Genomic DNA, 15,506 nt, shown 5'->3' with positions numbered 1-15,506 from the left:
TAAAACAGGGGGTGGGCAGTGCAGGTTAATGTGGATTTACTGTGCTTGTGAGAGACACGTGTTACTGTGACGCAGCAGTAAACTTGTGTAGCAGGTAACATACAGTGTGTATTGTGTAGTGTATGTTGTAAAGTTATATCTACCTCCTGCCATCAGGAAGAAGGTACCGCAGCATCCGGTCCAACACGACCAGACTCTGCAACAGCTTCTTCCCCCAAGCCATCAGACCTCTCAACTCAACTCAGCTTCTGACCTGATGTCTTTTCTGTTACATGCACGCACTCTCTCTCTCTCTCTCTCTCTCGATAAAATGGGAAGCATTTGCACTAATAACTTTACTACCTCACTGGATTCAATATTTATTACACACTGCAGAATTTGCACACTACCCCCAATTATTTATTATCCTCTGTCTGCACTGTGTCTATGTTGCTCCATGGTCCTGGAGGAGCGTTGTTTGGTTTCACTGTGTTCTCTGTATGTAGCTGAAATGACAATAAAACCCACTCGACTTGACTTATGTAAATTAATTTGTAACAGTTCTAAATCATTTGTTTGTTCAGTATAGTACATATATATTACATGTATAGAATTGTCATATTTGAAGCATATTAGTGCACATGTATATGTATCAAGTAATTAATACACATGTATAATACATGTGAGGTAGTATGTGTAGTGCAGTAGGGTAAAACGAGTAGTTGGTGCAAGGGCACCCCCATGTGGAGTAACTCTACAACTACAACTGCAGTTAGGCTTGTAGACAGCTTTTATCAATATATTCAAAAGTAAGGTTTAGATCCCCTGCTTTACACACATCTGACATGAACTGATCTACATTATTAAATATCTGACCTCAATCCTCATTATTCTCATCATTCAATTACTGCCCTTCACTCAAGAATTTCTCTAACTGTAAAGTTAAAGGGAACCAGAGATTTAATAAATCAATCAAATACATGTAACAATGATCCATAAACAGTATAAATACACATTACTCTCTTTATCAACCTGATCCAGCTCTGCTGTGATTTACCTCCTCAGACTAAATGTAGCTGTTGGACATGAGGGGGTTAAATGATAAACGGTCAATAAAGAGACAAACATGTAATGATTCAGTTTGGAGCTTTATTAAAGTCGCCTCCTCCCCCGATGAAAAAAAAAATGTATAAAAGAACAATAAATAGGTTACGCTGCTGCTGCTGCTGTATGAAAACCTGTTTTGCACCCTAAGACGACCTCCTACCACTAGAGGGCGGTAGAGTTTCTGGACATTCACACTGAAGGCTTCACTTTTCCGTATTGAAGGTCAGGCAGGCGGCATTCTGGCGTTCTATTTGATTGGTCAAACTTAGACCAGTTCTGGCTCATTGCGACCATAATAGTACCCATAATCCTCTCTGTGGAGGCTAAAATACATTCTGGTCTTGGTAATAAATTGTAATCAGTTCGGTTTTAAAATGCTTTCCTACATTAAGTGCTCAAACAGTGCTTCAGGAAACAGCTCAGTCAGAAAGCTAACACGGCTAACACTAAACACAAGCTAACAGCTGCCGGCTAGCATCAGTAGTTGCTAAAATGCTAATCGCAGCTGCTGGCTTCTGTTCACGGTTAACCATGTTAGCACGTGTAGTCCAATCCTCTGGCCAAAAACCACAACTCCCAGTAGCATATCTGACGGTACAGGAGTGAGTGTGTCTGACTGTTAGCAGTGCTAATGCTAGCCCGAGGTGAAGGTGGCCAAAATGATGAGGGAAGAGTTCAGGTGAAAATGCTAACGCTGCTAACAGTGAATTAACTGTGTCTCCTGAACATGCTACCACCTGCCACTCATCGTTAGCCACATTAACATGTCACGCTAAGCTACTTCGCTAGCTAGCTTATGTTGATCAAGATCGATTTGCAAATGAAATTTGAAGGGGCTGAAACTCAAACGGACGCCAACTTTAGGATGCAAACTGTGACCCAGAGAGAGAAAGCGGTGGGGTATCCCACAAATCAGGATTCCACGGAGAGCCAGGACTGAAAGCGATAGTTTGGAGAGATACCAAACTCCAAATGTTGTCTAGAACCAGACCAGGAACTATGAAGCTAATGTAGCTAACAAGCAATGGAAGCGTATACTCCACCAATTAGCATGAGCTCCTCGAGCTGTGTGGAGGTGATTAGTAAGCTAACAGACTTGCTTATGGTTTCTGACGCTGCAGGAAAATAGACATGAGGCTGATCGCTGGGATACGGGTTCTACTGCTTGTTGCTCGTAGCGTAGCCTCATGGCTACATCTGAGGAAAACCTTTTCTGGACAAACTATCGCTTTAAGGCTGAGGCCAGCCCATCCAATAGGAGATCAGGAACATTCCTATTGGACAGCCCTCACTATAAGCCTCAACAATCCGGGTTTAGTGAGGAAACCCCGATTTGTGCGCTACCCTCAGGATGACGGGGAGGATGGAGACGGTTCTGTGTTCTGATTGGCTCTTTAGATGAGGTCGGCCACGTTCATGGGCATCTCCTCGACGGTGGTGTTGTAGAAGGTCTCGATGTCGCGCAGCGTACGCTTGTCGTCTTCAGTCACCATGTTAATGGCCACGCCCTTCCTGCCGAAACGGCCTCCTCTGCCAATCCTGCCAATCAGAGGAGACACATTTAAGTACACAGGTTTGTAGCAGTGGCAGTATTACCACAGACACTATGTCCAAATGTTTGTGGACACCCTTTTCTAATTCAGCTATTTTCTGCTGCACCTATTGTAGAGAGGTACTGCCAATAGAATAGGACTCTCTGCAGCAGATCAACATCATGACCCTATTGGCTCCATGCTGCCTAATAATGCCAGGCGTGGACTAGAGGGGTATAAAGCCCCCCAGCATTGAGGAGCTGTGGAGCAGTGGAGGAGCTGTGTTCTCTGGAATGATGGTGGAGGAGCTCCATCCAGTACTTTTGGGGACAAGTTGGGGATGAGGTGAGGTGATTATCCATCATTCTGACTTTACCATACAGAGTGGATTTACCATATTTCAGTTGAGGAGAGGGATCAGATCACTACTGCTCTAAAGCACTAGGGGGTGCTAAAGAGTGCTGGAGCCCCACAGCATGAGTGCTGGAGTTAAAATTGAATGAGCAAATGTCAGTCCCAGATCTTCCAGGTATTCGGGGGTAGAAACAGAATGTAAACAAATTGAGAGATTTTACTGGTCTTTACCAGCCAATAGAAACCCTGCTTATATCACAGGCCTAAAAAACAGCCGCCTCTCTGAGGAGAAGCAGTGACGTATAGGGGAACAGCAGTAGTGAATAGGGGAGTAGTTTTCACTGGATTGGGACAGGCCCTTCTGTGCAGTGCTGGGTGTTAAGTGTTTACCTGTGAATATAGTTCTCCCGGTTGGTCGGCAGGTCATAGTTGATGACCAGAGACACCTGCTGGACATCAATACCTCTAGCCTGCAGGAGAAACACTTCGGGTCAGTGTCATTAACCCTGAGGGGAAGACTCTTCATTTGTAGCCATTCATTTACGGCATTTATCTGACGCTCTTTTCCAGAGTGACTTACAAGGTTACTGGGATTACAGAGGAGGGTCAGTGCAGTGTTAGGAGTTCTGCCCAAGGACTCTTATTGGTGTAGCGCAGCACAGTCACCCAGACCAGGAATCGAACCCCAGTGGTGTAATAGCTCACTGGCTGGAAGTGGTTCTGTTGTGCCACACCAACCTCCATTCAGTGCTAAACTGCTCATGATATTTACTTAAACAAATTAAACATTATATTCTTATTGCTCAGAAATAATCACAGGACACACAACAGTGTTTACACATCTGGAAACACCAAACATTAGTATAATTTAGAGACTGCCATTCCCAAATGCATTAAAAGATTTAATCATTTAATTTAATCAGGTTCATTTAACATTAATATCCAGAATGTTTAATCTCAAAATCACTTACAATTTATGCAGTTTTCCCAAATTACTTCAAATATTTAATTATCAATTTATAAATACCTTTATTTATAGTTAAATCCAAACTGTACAAATAACTGTACACATGAAAGCAGTGCAGAGCTGTGTGTACGAGTGTGTGCTGTGTTTTAGTTGTGGAGTGGGACGAGAAGCCCGACCACAGTGGAGAACAGCCTCTCAATCTCCCAGACACGACTACTGCCCTGAAGCACTAGGGGGTGCTAAAGAGTCTGAGTTCTGGAACCCTACTGTACTAGCGTAGTGTGTGGATCATGCAGTTACAGGTTACAGGTTATTCAGTGGACTGAATAAATATGGTTGTGGAGACTGTGCTGGTGTTCACCAGCAGGATCAGAACACACTGAGTAACTGCTGAGAACGGAGAGTGCGTCTGTCCGCTCCTTACTGCAGTATGTTATCGCTCATATGCCAGTGCAGTCAGGGGTCGAGGTCTGTGTAGAGGTCTGAGAGCTGTGTGCACACACTCACCAGCAGATCAGTGGTAATCAGGACTCTGCTGGACCCAGAGCGGAATTCCCTCATGATCACATCACGATCCTTTTGGTCCATATCCCCATGCTGTGAGGGAGAGAGAGAGAATGCGAGTGAGAGATGCAGTTAACACAGTTTTGTTGGATTTTTTTTTATTTAATTACAAACACAGACGGCTTTGGCTCCTCCTACAGTCCATTAACAGTCAGTCCCACTAGCTCAGCAGCAGCCTGTCAGACACACCAACACGGTCTACAGTGCACCACTACTGCAGCAGTCAGCAGAACGTCCCGTCAGAAAACCTGAGAATCACTCGCGTGTTTAAACACAGGACAGAGAGCAGTCAGACACCAGGTTCAGCTCGAGTTTCACTGAATCAGTCATGAAGCTGAAGATCAGACCCTTTATTAGACAGACTCACCCCCAATTTTCCCTTTCACCTTAAAAGCCACAGCTTTCCCACTTTAATTAAATGCTTTTGATTTAAGTCATTATGCTTTGTTGTGTCTGCTGGGAGGTAAATATTCAGTGTTCAGTAAATTATTCAAATAGTTTTTTCTTTGAGAAGACAATTAGGCTTTAATTTATGCAGTAGTGAAAAAAGTGGCAACATTAATTTTATATAATAAATTAATGTTTATATAATAAATAAAATGAACATGCTAATTAAATAAAACCCTCATTATTATTTGGGCTTCAACCTAAAGTTTAATTTTGTTCGGTTTCAGCTGAAGATGTTTATTACGGTTAGAACTACTGGTTTCTTATGCTCTCTTGCGTTCTCACACATGTACTGGTAGATGACAGCAGGATGACCGTGTTCAATAGTCGTAGCCATTTTACAGCTGTAATTAGAATGAGAAGCATCTACTGTTCCACTGCTGTGGGACCCCCCCCCACCAACCTTGAGAACCTGGCGGCTACAGGAAGTAAAAGGGAAATTTTGTACTCTTTTACACAGAACAGTAATGAGACGCATTTCTGTGACGAGTGTAAGCAGAACACAAGGAGAGTAGATCCAGGTGCCATCTGCATATGAAAGGCATGTTAATGCCAGGTGTAAACAGGCCCAGGGTCCCAAATCAGAACCTAAAAAGCTGCAGTTATTTTAATTTATAAAGAGAAAATACTGGACCAGCGTTTGAACCTCTGCTGAAAACTCCCAAACAGCCTCGCCAACTGTACAGTCACAGTTCACAAGGGCAGTTAAACAGGTGTGTGTTCTCACCAGAGCAGAGACGGTGAAATCCCTGGCGTGCATTTTCTCAGTCAGCCAGTCCACCTTCCGGCGAGTGTTGATGAAAATCACAGCCTGGGTGATGGTCAGAGTCTCGTACAGATCACACAAGGTGTCCAACTTCCACTCCTAACAAGATCAAGAGGAGGAAAAGCAAGACACTGAGTAAAAGAGCCCCATAACGTCATTTAACTACATCTAAACACCTTTTTCTAAAATAAACCATTAAAAACAGAACTAAAACTGTAGGAACTGCTAAAACACTGAATCAGCTATAAGCAGCTCCTATGACCAGTCTTCAGTCTTTGACGGCCCATGATGCAGGAGTTACAATCTAAAATATCTAAAATCTAGAACATCTTAATTCAGAACGCAACGTTTCACTAAACGTCATTTGATTAAATATTTTAAGTTCTTACTCAATAATAAACATCAGTGAAACATCAGTATGAATTACACTGAAACCTACACTGTAGAAATTAATCACACACACACGACAGCAGTGCAGAGCTGTGTGTGTACGAGTGTGTGCTGTGTTTTAGTTGTGGAGAGGGATGAGAAGCCCGGCCACAGTGGAGAACAGCCTCTCACTCTTCCAGACACTACTACTGCGCTAAAGCACTAGAGGGTGCTATAAAAGCAGAGTGCTGGGACCCTCACCACGAGGGCCGGGGGTTTACGATGTGACTGAACGATCTTATAGGTTATTCAGTGGAGCAAAAGCAGCCAATAGAAGCCCTGCTCATATCAGAGGCCAAGAAAGCCAACCGAAAGGCTGTAGGCTCAGAGATGACAGCCAAAATAAAAAAAACACTTTCCAAAAGTAATAAACTATAATCAATTTTAACCTTAAGGTTTAATCTAGTTACGCTTGCCTTTCCTTTGTTTGGAGACGTACGGAACCATAACGTAAAGTAACAGTTCAGCTTCATCTAGTATCTTATATAAAACACTATCAAACATTAGTCATCCAGCGTTTTCAGGAAAAATGATCCTTACACATTTAGTGACCATTTCCCTCAGTGACCACACTGATCCCAGTTTACAGCACAAGCTTCGGCTACGTTCAAACCACAGCCTCATTCATCCACATTTTTACTCAGATGGGATTTGGCCAGCCTGACCAGAGTGTCTCAGGTTATGCCGCACTGCTGGTGCCGTCTGATTACAGCACATGTACACTTGTGTACATCAGGCAAAGAGATGAAGACGTCTCGTTTCTGATCCATGAGCACAAAAGTGACTCAAACCGGATTTGAAAAGATGGGATTTGGCACGTCCACACAGATCTGCATCACATCAAAGCAAAACAATCTGATTTGAGTCACTTCAGTCTGATAATGTGAACATAGCCTCAGAAACAGACACGTCAAACGTCTTTCAGCAGCATGCCGTTATGCAGGATGTTCATCACAGAGTTAGTTTGATGGGAAATTTCAAAACGCATTAATCACTTATACTGAGGAAATGCAGGTAAACAGTAAAGGGAGGCAACTACTCTTCTATAAGCCCTGTATTTGATGCCCATTTCACCCAAGCTGTGGTGTGTTTATGTAAGCTACCTGAATCACAGTGAATGAAGTCTGCTGTAAACACGCCTCGTTAAATTAATATGATCATCACTACTGAGGAAACCTCTGATCTGCAGAACTGCTCTCACCTCTTTCTCCACGTTGATGTAGAACTGGCGGATACCCTCCAGGGTCAGCTCATCTTTCTTCACCAGGATACGCACCGGCTCACGCATGAACTTGGTGGTGACCTCCAGCACCTCCACGGGCATGGTGGCGGATAAGAGCACCACCTACAGGCCAACACACACAAAGCCTACAGTTACATTCAGCACATTCACTCAGGACTGAACACTGACCGTCGTCCTGAGTTAGACTGACTGACAGTCCTGATTAGAGACGACGCCACGTTATTGATTAGGTTGATTAGACTAGTCTAGTGGAATCAGAGTTACACCATAGAGTGAAATTCAGTCCAAGAGCCACTGACAAAAATAAACTGCACATGGTATTAAAACACAGCTATTTAAGGGTTTGTTGTACAGCAATAATACTTCAGTGGTATTCCTGGACACTAGACCTAATTAACCCTAGCATTTACTCACTCTTCACTGAACACTATAGACATTTATCTGGAACAGACTGTAAGTAATATTCTGCACTTTTCTACCAATTTGTACAAGGATTTTTAATTCATCATATATGAGGTTGTAAAATGGGGAATAAAAGGGGAACATATGAAGCTAAAGGTAAGACTTTCATCATATAGTTGATAAAAATATATGGAAGCATAATCCTGGCTAAAATAATTAGATCTGATCCCAAAACAGTTGAATAGCAAAGCTGCTCCTAAATCTCAGGCACATTACACACTGAAGGGCTATTGAGACCACACCCCCTAAATTCACTGTTCATTCCCCTCAGCACATGTTCAGCACACACCCAGATGATTCTAGAAACCTGGCAGCTGCAACCATCAGTTATTTGTATTATTAAGCCTTCATGTCTGCTGTTGCCAAAAGTTCCCAACATTTCTATGAAAAGATTACATTTTGGAATATTTCCTAAAATCAGATTGATATTCACACCAGGGCTGGGCGATATGAAATACCGATATGAGATACTATATCACAATAGAGGCATGGGAGATAAACGACATCTAAACACTACTGTTCAGATCCTCTCCCACACAGAATACAGTAACACTCAACATCTGCTGCTCTTCATCTAATTACACTGTTGGTTGATCAGTGTCTATTAAGCACCAATATCCTCCATATGCTTCCAAAAGCATATTGTATCATGTGATAAATTTAATTCATCACAACATAATAAAGTGTCATATTGCCCAGCTCTTCTTCACAGCACATTCTGCTCTTATAAGCTATTATTTTTAACTGCATTTCTTGTAGACATTTACTGCATTTCACTGCCTTGGACCTGGAGTCTATCTGAAAACACAATTTCCTACAATATTCTACAAGTTCAATCCCAAGATTCAATTCCAATGTGTCAAATCAAGTGTAGGGCTGGACACCAAGGCAAAAATACTATATCACAATATTGAAAGATATCTTTGCAATAATCAATATTGATCACAATACATGTAACTACAGACTAAATACATGAGTATCAGATTCTTATAAACTTCTGTTCAGGTCCTCTCCTGTACTGAACACTGATTTCTACTCAACATCTGCTGCTCTTCATCTAATGAACCCTTCAGTCTAATTACACTGTTAGTAATAAACCCTGCAGCTGATCAGTGTTTATTAAGCACTAACAGTCTCCTCCATATGATCAGAATAGCTTACTGTTATCATAACCAGCTCTATTGGTGTTTGCTTATTTTACACATTAGATAAACTTAGACCCCAAACTGAGCAAGAGCTCAGATGTCACCCTAAACACGCCCCTAGTGAATACTACTCCACCGACGCCATCCCACTCAGCTGAGTGCAGCCCTGTTTCCCAGCCTCACCTGCGTGCTGCTGGGGAGCTTCTGGAAAATCTCGTAGATCTGGTCCTTAAAGCCACGACTCAGCATCTCGTCAGCCTCATCCAGCACAAACATTTTAATATTTTTGGAAGCTGAGGAGGAAACAGAGACAGGCGTCACCAACAGAGCGAACAAAGCCACACAATTACATTTACGGCATTTAGCAGATGCTCTTCTCCAGAGCGACTTACAAAGTGCTTTGCTATTTACCCAAAAAAACCTCAGCTAGTTAGAATAGACTAATAATTCAAAGATCCTCTAATCTTTAGACATTACTAAACACGACAGTAAGGTGACCATAGAACTCTATTCACCCAAGTCCTCTCAGAAGAGGAGGGTCTTCAGTCTGGGTTTGAGGACAGCGAGCGTTGGACTCTGCTGTTCAGACACCCAGGGGAAGTTCGTTCCTCCACTTTGGTGCAGGACAGTAAAAAGTCTGGACCCTCGTCTTCCGTGGATCTTAAAGGATGGCGGGTCGAGCCGAGCCGTACTTGAAGCTGGAAGGGCTCTTGGTGCAGATCAGCTTCTGACCATCGCCATCAAGTACGGAGGGGCTGGCTGGTCCAGTCTGGCTTTGTAGACCAGAGTCAGGGTCTGAATCTGAAGAGGGCAGCAGCTACAGGAAGCCAGTGAAGAGACATGGCTGAGTTTAGGAACATTGAAGACGACCCGACCTGCTGTGTTCTGGATGAGTTGCAGGGGCCTGATGATTTACAGAAATCAGACGTGGTTTAGTTTAAGAGCCCATATTACAGGGAAGGGTCTTTCTCGCTTTTATAAACACACCGGGACGTCAAACGTAAACAATGCAGCACATTTACAGCCACACTAGAGGCTGGATTCTAATCTGACCACCACTGCGTAGCGCAACACCCAGGTCCTGCTTTAACACACAGGTCCTTCTTTCGCACGTGTGCCAACAGTGAGCGACTGTTCAAATGTAGTATCACTCTGCTGCAGGAACTATTGGGCATCTACACCGGAAAAGCCGGGTCCCCCAACGTAAACAACCTGCAGACCAATCAGCCGGCAGCCCCAGACTTCAGCCGCACTCTAAAGGAGCAGCTCACAGTGCGGCCTTTCTGTCAGAAACCGAGCCCAGCGTCTCCGTCTGCCACTCACTTAGTCTCACATTCACTTCACTGTGGAGTTATTAGGCGCGTTTCAGCACAGGCCGCTTTCTGAACGAGGCTCAGTACAGGGCAGCCAATCAAACCCAGTCTCATTTACATATATCGGTCTTGAAGGCGCAGTCTGTTTGAAGCTTGTCCACCTCCCTACATCTGCCTTAAAGCACTTGTGTTTAATCACTCTTGCCACGTTTACACCTGCCTACACTCCCCCGGCATTTCCAAGCCGTTAAGACGGACACTCGATGGGGGGCTCGTCTGGCGGAGGTGCTCATTACGGCCAGTCGTATTCAGGCGAACTCCACCCGAACCGTGGATTAATTGTGCAATTCCATACGTCACTTTTCTGCAAGACATGCTTTATTATTTGGCTCGGATAGGAACACTCAAGTGGCGAGGAACAGCCCTCCATATCTACACGGCCTTCCACCTCCACTGTCCACAACAAGCCTTTCCGACAAGAACCTAAGAGCACCACTGAGAAGGACCCGAGATGGGTTCTCCGCCAGCTGCAGGGCTCATCACCAGCTTCCACACTTGACCAAATGTACTGAACTCATGGAGAAAGCAGACCAGGGTCTATGAAGGCTCTTAGTTAGGGAGTGTCAGTGAGTGGACGGGCAGAACTGCAGACTTCTGGAAACGCTCCGACAGGCAAGAGGCAGCAGCCTCAACTAGCAGCCGAGTACAGGACCTGGATGACCCTCTACACACTGACCAATAACGAATGTTCATCATTCAAACATTCAGAGGCTAATTACTGAGGATCTTCGCTTCTCTTTCCATCTCTCGCTGTGTACGCTCATGCTTGAGAGCAGTAGAGTTCCCTGCTGTCATTTTCCTGATAGAGTCGTTAAAGGAACGCAAGAACCTTCCACTGCTCGTTGTAGAAGAACCCCCAGTCTCCTAGAGTCAAGTCAAGTCAAGTCAAGTCAAATTTATTTGTATAGAGCTTTTTACAACTGTTGTCGTCACAAAGCAGCTTTACATAATTATTACTTAATAAAGAACAGACAGAGAAGAAAGAAGAAATAACATGAAGCGTCAAAGACCCCCGTGAGCAAGCCAACGGCGACAGTGGCAAGGAAAAACTCCCTCAGAGCTGGAGGAAGAAACCTTGGGAGGAACCAAGACTCACAAGGGGGACCCATCCTCCTCTGGCCAGACAGTTTTAAACATTAATGATAAAAATTACCAAACCAGGTACAACAGAAAGTTAATAGTGGTGATATTAATAGTGTCAGACAGACACGAGTCCATCTAGGAGCAGGATGAAAAACCATTGTTTACAGGAAGTGAAATGGAAATGAACATGCTGGTGTGTTTTTTTAAGCGGGAGTCCGAGCTCATCTGATCTCAGTGGAAAGTTTGATGATGAGTGTAAAGAAAACAATAAAAGTAGATCCAGATACTCTCTAGATACCAAACTCTTAGTAAAGCCAGGTAAACAGCTCCGCTGATGTGTGATCTAGACGAGAGTGATGAGGGAGAAAGAGTATCTGTCTCTGCTGTGGCGGGTGTGTTCTGACACTGGGGTCCAAGTTTGTACAGTGATGGAGGTTACATTCACTGGATTCAAGACATGAAAACACTGAAAACAGAACGATGGTACAGAAGATTATACTGCCGTCCTCCTTTATGGTATTTCCTGCCACTCAGCAAACCGTGTGCTGGATTTCCGGCGGTTTAGCGAGGACAGATCAGACAGGAAGCTGTATCTGTTTGAGATCGTTTTCTAATGAAAGCATTAGTGAGGACGTAGCTGGATAGGTCTGAGCGATGGCGTGGTTGTGGAAGCAAATTGCGAGGAAATGAGAGAACAGTTTAATGAAAAACAACAGATATAGTAAAAGGTGAGATTTCGTTAAAGCCCAGTAAGCAACCTGAATTTAATGTACGTACAGAGGAATTTGCGGCTCAGCATGTCGAAGACGCGGCCTGGCGTTCCCACGACGATGTGCGGGGCCTCGGCCTGCAGCTTCGCCACTTCGTTGCGCACGTTGGTTCCACCGATACACGCATGACAATTTGCTCCCATATAGTCTCCAAGAGCCATCACAACCTTCTGGATCTACACACACACAAACACAGCAGAGTCATCCCCTTCACCATAACAAATCTGGCATTGCTGTGTTTTGCTCTGCAGTGTTTACTACGATGTTAACATGGTAAGATTAATAAAACCCTAGATCTAGACAAAGCAACAGAAAGGCTTAAAAAGTGTAATCAGACACCGCAGATCTACTGCGCCTGTGCACGGTGCGATAGAGACACTGAAACTTTACACTGTCCTCCGAAAGTGAGGCCGTTATCCTGTAAACCTGCCATGTTGATGTTTGTGTGATTTTTATATATAAAGCATTTTAAAAGCATAATTAGTGCACAGATTCTTAAAACTAAGAAACAGATTCACTTTCAACAGTAAAGAAAAAATGTAACTTTATAAATATTAAAATAAAAAAACAAAAAGCATATCCAGTCTAGATCCAGTGTGTGCTGCAGTACCAACCTGCTGGGCAAGCTCGCGGGTGGGGGCCAGAACCAGTGCCTGTGTGGCCCTCAGCTCTGGGTCCAGCTGCTGCAGGATGGAAATGGCAAAGGTGGCAGTTTTACCTGTTCCAGACTGAGCCTGTGCGATCACATCGTAACCTGTAAACACAAACATCAATAAATCAAATTAATAAACTTAATAAATCAAACAGACATCCTCACTCACTCCCTCTACAGGGCCTCTGAAGGCGGATCAGACGCGTCCTGTCCAAAGGATGAAGAAAACCGGACTCGTCAGACCAGACCGCCACTTTCCAGCACTCTAAAGGCCAGTTCTGACGCTCATGTGACTGGATGGGGTTTGGCATGGGCACTCCCACCAGTCTGCAGCTCTACCCAGCTCCATATGCAGCATGGATCACTGCATGGTGCTGACTGTTCCTCCTCCCTTAACCATCATCCAGTTCTGTTCCTGTGGTGCTGCAGCAGAACTTCTGTCAGTTCCACACAGCTGGGTTGGCGAGTCAATGTGCCTCGTGTTTTGGGGTTCTGTCCTTCCTCAGATCACTGCCGAGTTGTCAAAGTGTCTCAGGCCTTCACACGCTGCCCATCTCTCCACGACTAGGGGAACCGTTACCGCCTGCTACCACTTCAACACTGTTATCTTCATTTGGGAGCGGTCCTAATGTTTTGGATACTGGTTGGACTTTTGTTAAACAGTGAGGAAGAGTCTAGATTAATTGGACTGTCGGATTCTTCTCCCAGGAGGAGGGGCACTTTTGTAAACACTGATATTTGCGGCCATTTTGTCCAATTTTAAAATATCAGCCAGTCCGCAGAGAGGAGTTAACCGAGACGAGCAGCTGCTGCAGCAAACCTGCTGTCGGTGCTTAAACGCATCTCTGGACGCCCACCACCGCGCTCTCACAGCTGTAACATCTGCACTGCTGCGCTCTTACCCTTGATACAAGGGAGGATGGCCCTCTGCTGGATGGCGGAAGGCTTCTCGAAACCATAAGCGTAGATCCCCCTGAGAAGAGTCTCGCGCAGGTTCATATCGTCAAACGTGTCCACGATCTCATGCCAGTTGCTCTGGAGAAAGAAATCACAGAAATTCTGTTTAACACTCGTCCTGCTGATCACACACACACACACACACACACACACACACACACACACACACACACACACCTCCCTTAGGTCTTATCTAGGTGTTCTTTACACCCCCTCAGCACATACAGCTGTGGAAAGTTGACATCCAAGTGCAAGAACATTCTTTCAGAGGGTCAGGACAGGGGTCAAGACCTGTCCTGGTCCACCAGCAGCAACAGGAGACATTGTAAACAGACCGGATCCAGACAGAGAATTACCATCTCCACCAACAGAAAGCGAAAGGTGGTCCTGGACTGCTCACCTCAATGACACCATCGGGCTCCATGCCCTCGGGCCCATTGTCCCGCTCCCTGGTTCTGCAAATCATAAAAAAGGATTGTTTTGGATCAGTAAACACATCGACACCGGGTCAGTTCCACACCACTAGCCTGGATATCACATAAAATAATCAGTGAAGTGATTAGTAAAGACCATAAAAACAAAAGACTGCATTTGTTAGTGTTCCCAGACCCCCCTGCAGTCCCTCAGTCTGCCTCTAGGGGCGCTGTGAGCTACACTACATTTCCAGCGGAGATGAACTTGACAGTCAATTGCAGAACCACACCGCAGCAGAACCAGGACTGCCTTATTGAGGGAACCTGTGCACACTTCCCAGAGCCCACAGCGTCGAGTACACCACTGGAAACCTACACAGACGTCATCTGGAAGGGACCTGGCTCGAGTTCAGGGCGTCATGTGGGACACTGAGGGTGTAGGATGTAGGGTTTAGGGCATAGGGAACAGGGCTAGTGTGTGAGGGACATTTTAAACGGTAACTGATGCTACTGACGTTTACTCCCCATAAACTGGCAAATCTCGACCAATGTGTCCCCCTAATCTGCCAAAACAATCGACAGAGCCTCTCTTTATAAAGAAAAGGTAAGCATGGCGCAGGGTGATGGGTGTAATTTCCACAGATTGGGGGTTATTTTACAGCTAGTCCGCGTTAGCTTGCAGGCTAACCAACTGCTCTCCTTCTCCTCCCTTTTCGCCACCGCGCCGGGAAAGCGCGCTACCGACCCTTAAACCTCACCATTTATGAGAAACACAGAGCACTACACAACACCCTGTCGTCTAATCGACGTCTGGAAAGTCACAAAACGCGTCAAAATCGACAAAGTGAGAAAACAGCGCGCCTCAGCGCTCTCCTACCTCTCTTCATAACCTGCCGACATTATGACAAAGGGCGAACTCGCGGCGAAAGCGGCTTTTATACCTCCACGTCACGAGTCAAACTCTTGCTGCTGATTGGAGCACTGCGCCATCCATCACGTGCCGCACAGCACTCTCTCGCTTTTCATTGGTCGACGTGCGGCGTAACGGATGATCACCGCCTCACCGAGCCAAAAAATGAGAAAAGGAGGCGGGACTCTGTGGAGGACCACCCTCGATGTATCCCTATTGGACATAGATATGAGCAGACACAACGTGATTGGATGATTTGGCTGACGTCGCAGATGACGTTTTAGCTGCGAACTTTTTTGGCTCCAGAATTTTTGTAGTAATTAAAGGGACAGTACTGAACTGTTGGTGTAATT

At 44.9% G+C, this 15,506-nt stretch overlaps 1 protein-coding gene across 1 annotated transcript; it reads right to left on the bottom strand.

The window, feature by feature from the left end:
- Positions 1 to 1,114: 1,114 nt before the first annotated feature.
- LOC140563429 (eukaryotic initiation factor 4A-I-like) lies at positions 1,115 to 15,163 on the bottom strand. Its single transcript, XM_072688857.1, has 11 exons — positions 15,121 to 15,163; positions 14,231 to 14,285; positions 13,776 to 13,908; positions 12,836 to 12,975; positions 12,229 to 12,397; positions 9,179 to 9,288; positions 7,347 to 7,490; positions 5,678 to 5,815; positions 4,447 to 4,536; positions 3,363 to 3,442; positions 1,115 to 2,625 (listed from the first exon to the last, which is right to left on the bottom strand). Exons 1-11 carry the CDS (start codon positions 15,141 to 15,143, stop codon positions 2,481 to 2,483), a joined length of 1,227 nt encoding a protein of 408 aa, XP_072544958.1. The 5' UTR covers positions 15,144 to 15,163; the 3' UTR covers positions 1,115 to 2,480.
- Positions 15,164 to 15,506: the final 343 nt, after the last annotated feature.

The sequence above is a fragment of the Salminus brasiliensis genome, chromosome 1, assembly GCF_030463535.1.
Source record: "Salminus brasiliensis chromosome 1, fSalBra1.hap2, whole genome shotgun sequence".
Taxonomy (NCBI): domain Eukaryota; kingdom Metazoa; phylum Chordata; class Actinopteri; order Characiformes; family Bryconidae; genus Salminus; species Salminus brasiliensis.
This window is presented reverse-complemented; position numbering and strand designations above follow the sequence as displayed.